A 7,914-nucleotide genomic window follows, 5' to 3' on the forward strand; every position below is an offset into this window, starting at 1 on the left:
GCGCCCCCACAACTGAGCAACTTCACTTTCACTTTTCACTTTTCATGCATTGGAGAAGGAAATGGCAAGTCACTCCAGTGTTCTTGCCTGGAGAATCCAAGGGACGGGGGAGCCTGGTGGGCTGCGGTCTATGGGGTCGCACAGAGTCGGACACGACTGAAGTGACTTAGCAGCAGCAGCAGCAGACTGAGTGCTGCTCCAGAACTAACAAATCAAAGTCAGACCAGAAAAGACCAAACTATTCCCAAGGATCTTAATTGCTTCCTAGAATAAAACTCAAGTCTATGTGTCTACATATATTCGCTCAGTTGTGTCCGACTCTTTGTGACCCGGTGGACTATACATGGAATTCTCTAGGCCATAATACTGGAGTGGGTAGCCTTTCCCTTCTCCAGGGGATCTTCCCAATCCAGGGTTCGAACCCAGGTCTCCCCGCATTGCAGGCGGCTTCTTTACCAGCTGAGCCACAAGGGATGCCTAAGAATACTGGAGTGGGTAGCCTATCCCTTCTCCAGCAGATCTTCCCAACCCAGGAATTCAACTGGGGTCTCCTGCATTGCAGGTGGATTCTCTACCAACTGAGCTATCAGGGAAGCCCATAAAACTCAAGAATAGGAGTAAAAAAATACCCAGCATCAAGCCAGATAAAACACCTGTCATCTAATTGCAGATTATCAGGCATGTCAAGAAGCAGGAAAACATGACCCATGGTGAGAAAAACCAATCAAATCATGGAGAACTGACCCAGATTATAGGATTAGCAGATAAGGACATTAAAATTTTTGAACTGCATTTTATACCTTGAAAAAGTTAAAGACATGGAAGATATAAAGAAGTAACAAACATCTAGACATGAAATGTATGAGATGAAAAAAATTACACTGGATGATATATAGCAGATTAGACATTTAGAGTAATGTACAGAAGAAAAGATTAGTTAACTTGAAGATACAGCAGTAGAAACTATCTGAAATAAAACACACAGAAAAAAAGAATTGAAAATGGCATTGGCAAGCTGTGGGGTAACATTAAGAAGCCTAATACAGCTGTAAAGAAAGTCCCTAAAGATGTGGGGACAGAAAAAGTATTTGAAGAAATAATGGCTAAAAAGGTTTTCCAAATTTGATGAAAACTATAAACCCACAAGAAACTCACTGAACCCCAAGCACAAGAAACATGAATAAAATCACACCAAAACACACAATCAAATTGATCAATGATAAAACCAATGATAAAGAAAAATACAAGGACAGAAATTCCTAAATTCAGTCAGCAAATAAAAAACATGTTGTGTATAGAGAAAGATAAAGATGACTGCAGATTTCTCATCGAAACACTACAAGCAGGGTGTCAGTGGAACAACGTCTTTAAAGTACTGAAAGAAGAAAAAAGTGGTCAGTCTAGAATTCTGTACAAGAATATTTGTGTCAAAAACAAAGGCAAAAGTAAAGACACTTCGAGAAATACGAAAGCCCCCAGCAGACCCATACTGGAACAAATGGTAAACGAGGCCTGCTGCACAAAATGAAAATGATGCCAGATGGAGATCTGAATGTACACAAAGGAATAAGAGCACTAGGAGCAGTAGCTGCTAAGATGTAACTCTCCCAACATGAAAGATTCTCTTCTTATGCCTCCTTAAAAGCTAAACCAGTGCTTCCCTGATGACTTACTGGTAAGGGATCTGCCTGCCAAGGCAGGAGACATGGATTTGATCCCCGATCTGGGAGAATCCCACTTGCCACACAACGACTAAGCCCATGTGCCACACCTATTGAGCCTGCACCCTAGAGCCTGGGAGCTGCAACTACTGAAGCCCACGTGCCCTGGGGCCTGGGCTCCGCAAGAACAGGAGCCACTGCAGTGAAATGCCTGTGCACCGAAGCTAGAGTGAGCCCCACTCTCTGCACTAGAGAAAAGCCCATGCAGCAGTGAGGACCCAGCACAGCCAAAAATAAATAAATGAGAAAAAAACAAACGGTAAGCCAATATCTAGCACCCAGCAAGGTAAAATTCAGTCTGCCATCCAAACAAAGTTTATTAGGAGTGCAAAAAAGTAATAAAAAATGTATTTTGGGGCTTCTAACAGATGTATAAGTAAAAACATCCTAACAATATCATTAAGACTGAAGGTGAGGATCAGAAATACACTGTTAAAAGTTTTTTATACTGTACATTAGATGGTAAAATATGACTTGAAGGAAACTGATAAGTTAAAGATGATCCTGTGAGCCCAAACACAACCACTGAATTAGCCTTTAAGTCAAAAAGAATATACTGGATTGGCTGAAAAGTTCATTTGGGTTTTTCCAAACAAACTTTTTGGCCAACCCAATAAAACGGAATCATAAAAAAAAATACTCAATACAGAAAGCAGAAAAAGGAAAAAAGAACAAACACAACAGAAAGAAAACAAATCCCAAGATGACAGACTTAAACCCAACTGTATCAACAATTACATTAAACATAAATGGCTTAAACAAGCCAATTAAAAGAGTTTCCCATATTGATTAAAGAAAGCAAGACAATCTGCTGTCTATAAGTCGTGTATTTTGGTTTGTTTTTTTTTTTTTTGGCTGTGCCATGTAGCTTGTGGGATCTTAGTTCCCTTGCCAGGGATCAAATGCACACCCTCTGCATTGGAAGTGTGGAGTCTTAACCTCTGGGCCACCAGGGAATTCCTATGACCTGTAGTTTAAATAAAAGACACACATTGATTGGAAGAAGGATGGAGAAAGATACCCCATTCCAAGAGTAGTCTAAAGAAAGCCTGAGTTGGTATGTTAATACCATACAAAGTAGAATATGGAGCAAAGAATATTAGCAGAGTTAAAGGAGTTCATTTCATGGTGATAGAGGGAGGAAATAATTCTGAACACTTTCTGTACCTATCAAGAGATTCAAGATACATGGAACAAAACGTTGACAGAACGGCAAGGGAAAATAGCTAAATCCATGGTTATAATTATAGAAATGAAAAACTAAGGGTATAGGGGATTTGAATGACACCATCACCAACTGAACCTACGTGATGTTTACAGAAACTAATCCGTACAATGGGATGTACATTCTTGTCAAGTACACATGGAATGTTCACCAACATGACTGTATTCTGGGTCATAAAATAGGTCTCAGAAATGTGGAAGGATTCATATCATACACAGTATGTTCCCTGACCACAGTGAAATCAAATCAAATGAATACAGAGGTCTGTTGATGGCAGATTAAGTATGGGACATCCCTCTAAGAGTATATGGTCCCTTGTTTTAAAAAATGAATTTGGACAGTTTGCACTGATGTGGAGAAGAACCCTGGTGTATCTTTATAGGATAGTACACAGGATACCCCATTCCATTTATTGTACTCTTATTTTAAATGTATGTTTTTATTCATTTATGCTTAGATCTGGAGCATGGAAAGTGTGCTAGTAGGGAGCATCTCCAGAATGGGCTATACAGGAGAGGACTCATGACTAAATTAAAATTCTCTCTAGTGTTTGAATTTTTACAATAAAAAGGCATGTACTTTTGAAATTACATGTGGATGGGAAATAAACGTTACTCACGGCTTAAAGCTGGGCATGTCACCTGACGGCCCTCTGGCTGCAGCAGTGCTCATGTGTGGGGGAAGTCAGGCACCCTCCACTGCAGATCCGTGGTCCCCAGAAAGAGCCTGGAAGGAAGGAGTATTTTGTGTGTGGAGCTAAGTAAAAAGAAAAGCAAGATTTGGGAGTAAAATGAGAGTAAAACACTGATCTAGCCAGGGAGCAAGCAGAAGGCGGCAACAGTCTGGCCTGGCCTGCGTGCTAGACCCCTTGAGCTGACCCTACTAACCCTCTTCTTTCCTCTCCAGAGCCGTCTGCAACTCCTGTAGCATAAAGGTGAGGACCACCTGGGGTCAGAGCGAGGCCCCGTGTCCTGAGCGTCCTGCAGCCTGGCTGGGTTGTCCGGGAATGAGGTCGGGGGTTGACAGAGGCTCTGCTATCTCGAGTCTGATGACCCCCCTCACTAGTCACTTCTTTCATCTTCTCCTTCCAGGAAGAACCCACTCCTACACTGCCCAAGACTGCAGTGTAAAGACCCTGTGGATGGTTCTTTTTTTAAACAAATATTGTTTTAGTATCCCAGTGCCAAGAAACTCTTCTCTAAAGTCTCCTTCCAGCACCACAGTCCTCGAGTGTTTCTGGAAGGGCTCGTTTTAGATGCAGCAGCTTGTGGCGTCTGTGTACACCTGGGGTGCAATTCGGGTGTCACTCCTTTACCTCTCCTTTATCCCAGAGATAGTCATCTGTTTGAGGGGTTTTTACCACCACGATTTTCAAACCCTTGCCTTTTATGACCCCTCTCAATGTTAAGTGATGGTTACATACAGGCCACTGGGCTACCCCTGGCATGTTAAAAAGGCACACTTTGCTCTACAAGGCAAGGGAACCATGCCTTCAAACACCAGGTGTGAAGGGGCGTCCAGTGAGCATGTGGGAACAAGTGACCTCAGGCAGGGTCCTCTGCTGGCCGGGCAGGTGGCCTTTTTTCGGGGGAGTGGGGTGCCTGGAGTGTCTCTCTGTATTGCAGATGAAGATGCCTTCTAAGAAGTTTGCTCACATCCCTGTCTACACACTGGGCTTTGAGAGTCCTCAGAGGATGTCAACTGCCAAAACCACACCAACACAGAGAAGAGACGCCTTCCAGTGCGTGCTGCCCTTGGTGATGTTCCTGGTGGGCCGGGAGCTGGGCGGGGGTTTCTCTGCTGGGGAAGGAGGAGGGCAGAGTGCTCAGAGCCCGGAGTCCCAGTTCTTCCAGAGGAAGGGCTTTTGTGGGGTGGCTTTGCTCTGCCTGGCGTGGGTGTAGGGGACGCAGAGGCTCGGGCAGAGACCCCTGACGGCCCTGTCTTGCCCCAGATCCCTGCAAGGGCTGCAGTGGCGGAACGTGGAGGAGGAGTTCCCGCACATGTACACCCACGGCTGTGTCATGAAGGACGTGTGCAGCGACTGCACCGGGTTCGTGGCGGATGTGGTGCACTCCAGCCGCAGGAGCGTGGAGGCCCTCAACACCACGCCACGTCGTGCCCGCCAGACCCAGTCCCTGTATGTCCCGAACACCTGGACACTTGACCTCAAGTGATGTCCTGTAGCCCCTGGGCTGCATGGCAGATACTTCTCAAGGTGCCCCCAGACGGCCATGCCTCCAGGGAGGAGCTGGGTTAGGCCTGGACCGGGATGAGTCTCCATCCTGGGACAAGAACCCCTGTCCTCCTGATGTGCATGTACATATATACATACGTTTATATAATATATACACACAGCCTATATATTTATATTCATGTCCCCTGGCCCCCAGAGCTCACTCCAGGACCCTCCCTGGGGAGACTGTTCCTCTCAGGATTCCCTGGGTGGGGTGGGAGCAGGTCTTCTCACTGAGACAAGGAGGGGCAGGTGGGTGTAAGCAGAGCACACTCAGAGGTGCCGGGGTGGTGCTGGTCCGGGGGCCCTGGTGATGCTGGAGGCCCTGGTATGGGAAGGCACTCCGTAGATTGTACCCATGGCTACTCCTGGCCTAATAAAGGTGGTCTCACAGTCTCCGGTGTGGGGTGTGAACTGAGCTCTCTAGTTGCAGCAGTGGGCCTGTGCTCCGAGGGCCGTCATGACACAAGGGTGCTCAGGCTTACTCCATGACCTGGCCATCTTGGTCTTACGGCCAGCAGGGCTGCGTGTGTGACGACCACTCAGCCTGCTTTCTATCACCTGCCAGCCTGGGAGACCCTTTGGCCTCGTCCCCCAGATCTCTACTGCTGTTGTCTAGGCAGAGGGTTCGCTCAGGACCTGCAGAGCTGGGGGGAATGTACGCGTGGGCACCCAGGTGCTCTGCAGTGGGCTTCTGTGGTCACCCCATCTTACAGATGAGGAAGCTGAGGCTCAAAGAGGTGAGGGAACTGAACAAGATGCACAGCCAGGCCTGCTGGATGCCAGGCTCTAAGGCCTGAGGAGACCCCAAGGGACAGAACGTGCAGCAGTCGGGCCTTCCGGTGAACTGCTTTCTTTCCCCAGCTGGGATCTAGGGACACTGAGTGACACAGAGAGAGCAACCAGGAACAACATCCAGTTCCCAGACTTGTTCTAAGCACTTCCTGTGCAGGGAGTATTATTCCCATTTTAAATTGAGAGAACTGGCACAGAGACGGTAAGGAATTGCGCCCAGTCACACAGCCAACAAGGAGAAAGCACCTCCAAGGGCGATAACATCCCCTAGGGCAGATAATCCTGCAGGTGAGGAAGCAGGCAGGGGACACATGCAGGTCCATGCTCCCAATAAGGAGAGACTTGGGTTCTAATCCTCACAGGGATACCGTGAAATGAAAGCCACCTTGGGACAGCTGGGCTAAGCCAGGAGGGCCCATATGGCTCCAAGGTGAGGTCAGGAGGGAGGGTCTAGGGTTCCCAGTGCTCCTACAGCCTGGCTGCTATGGGTTCGCCTCCTGCTGAACCCAGGGGAAGCAAGCTGTAGTGTCCACCCAGCAAACCTGCCCCACCTCCGCTCACCTAATGTACCTCCTGACAGGGAGGGTGCTTGCTCTAGAACTGTTCACAACCAAGCTTCCAGCTCAGGCCAGGCCTTTGGGAATACTGGGAGAGACTCAGGCCCAGAGTTTCCTGTTCAGGGAGGGCACCCCTCACAGTTCCTGGGCAGTCTTAGGGACTTAGGGACAGCAGAGCAGGAAGCAGCTTTAGGTGACACCCCCACGTTTCCATCCACAGGTGAGATGACAAGCCTGCATAAGCTAGTCACATCTGGGACTAGCCTAGCCCTGCACAGGAGGGTGGCCTGGAGGTACTGTGTGTGAACTTAACTCTTAGTGGCTGGATTGGGGCCGGGGTGGGGGTTGAGGCAGCAGCCACGTGCCAGCCACGGTGAAGGAGCCCCAGGTCCCAGGGACTAGCATGGCTATCCGACCAGCGGTGTGGGCACTGGCACACACCCCTGCCTCCCTCTGGGTCCTCGCCAGCAGTCTTCCTCATCTGAGCTTTGGAACCGCAGGCAAGAAGGAAGAAAGACCTACGTTCTACGTGGGCCAGTTCCCTTACCTATAAACGGATGGATATCGACCTTCTAGGGCGACGTAAGAACTCAGTACAGGGATCGGCCTGGTGCCGCAGTCAGAGTCGTCCGACTGACCGTGGCCCTTTGCTCTCCTCCGTCAGGGAGGGAGGGCCCATTTCCACGCAGATCAAGATTATCTTGCCCTCGCGTTTGGAGCTCTGCAGGGCAGGGTTTCTCAAATCTGCTTGCACGTCCTAGTCCCCTGAAGATCTCACGTCGGTATTTCTAGGGGAGGCGTCGACCTTCACTGTAAACCGCCCCCACTCCACGCCCGCCCTGGGAGGTTATGACACACGGCCAGAGTGGCGAGCCTCCACATTAGATCACGGATTCCCCCATCCAGATATGCGGAAGAATCACCGGGGACTCACTAATGACGACAAGGGCAAATTCCTAGGGCGGACCCTAAGGGTCGGTTTCAGCCTGTCCGGGGAGGGGAGTCCAAAGGACCTGTCCAAAGGACCTTCATCTTCAGCATGTCCAGTCCGCAACTTTGGGAAGCTCCTCAGCTTGGAGACGCCTACTTTTAAGGAGGACAGAACGGTCTCGCGGGCAGCCTCATAGGCGGCCGGCACGGATGGCCCCGCCTACCCCAGGTGTTGCCTGGACCCAGCCGACCCACACTGCAGGCTGGAGGCTCGGAGCCCCACCCCGCCCAGAAGACCCAGAGACACGAGCCCGTGTGGCTCCCAAGTCGCGCGAGAACTCTCCCGGAAGTGTCAGAGCCTTTTCTAATACTATCGACAACAGAGAGGAAGTTCCGAAAGGCAGCAGCGCGCAGACGCGACACGCCAGCCTCGCGCCACCGCGCCTTAAATGC

General features: G+C 49.3%; 1 protein-coding gene and 1 long non-coding RNA gene across 24 annotated transcripts in view; one reads left to right on the forward strand and one right to left on the reverse strand.

Moving 5' to 3' along the window:
- SPIRE2 (spire type actin nucleation factor 2) overlaps positions 1-5,575 on the forward strand; it is a 26,854-nt gene extending 21,279 nt beyond the window's left edge. For 6 of the 20 annotated variants that reach the window (XR_015145388.1, XM_086350407.1, XM_086350411.1 and 3 more), the window contains 3 exons: positions 3,853-3,880; positions 4,572-4,703; positions 4,898-5,575. Coding sequence is in view for 11 of the 20 variants with exons in the window: in XM_086350407.1 (XP_086206533.1) it covers positions 3,853-3,880; positions 4,572-4,703; positions 4,898-5,110 (373 nt within the window). In the remaining 9 variants the exon portion in view is untranslated. Of the gene's footprint in view, positions 1-670; positions 1,946-3,852; positions 3,881-4,571; positions 4,704-4,897 lie in introns of those variants that run through there. The other 14 variants (XR_015145386.1, XR_015145390.1, XM_086350408.1 and 11 more) reach the window with 5 other exon arrangements.
- Positions 1-7,814, reverse strand: part of LOC147353121 (uncharacterized) — a 10,412-nt gene extending 2,598 nt beyond the window's left edge. For 3 of the 4 annotated variants that reach the window (XR_015145417.1, XR_015145415.1, XR_015145414.1), the window contains exons 1-2: positions 7,079-7,814; positions 3,566-3,672 (exon numbers count right to left, since the gene is read on the reverse strand). This is a non-coding gene — a long non-coding RNA (uncharacterized LOC147353121). Of the gene's footprint in view, positions 1-2,020; positions 2,689-3,565; positions 3,673-7,078 lie in introns of those variants that run through there. The other variant, XR_015145416.1, reaches the window with a different exon arrangement.
- Between the last annotated feature and the right edge of the window lie 100 nt (positions 7,815-7,914).

Source organism: Bos grunniens, chromosome 18 (assembly GCF_055505025.1).
Source record: "Bos grunniens cultivar Pamir isolate PY7600 chromosome 18, Bosgru_T2T1.0, whole genome shotgun sequence".
Lineage (NCBI taxonomy): Eukaryota > Metazoa > Chordata > Mammalia > Artiodactyla > Bovidae > Bos > Bos grunniens.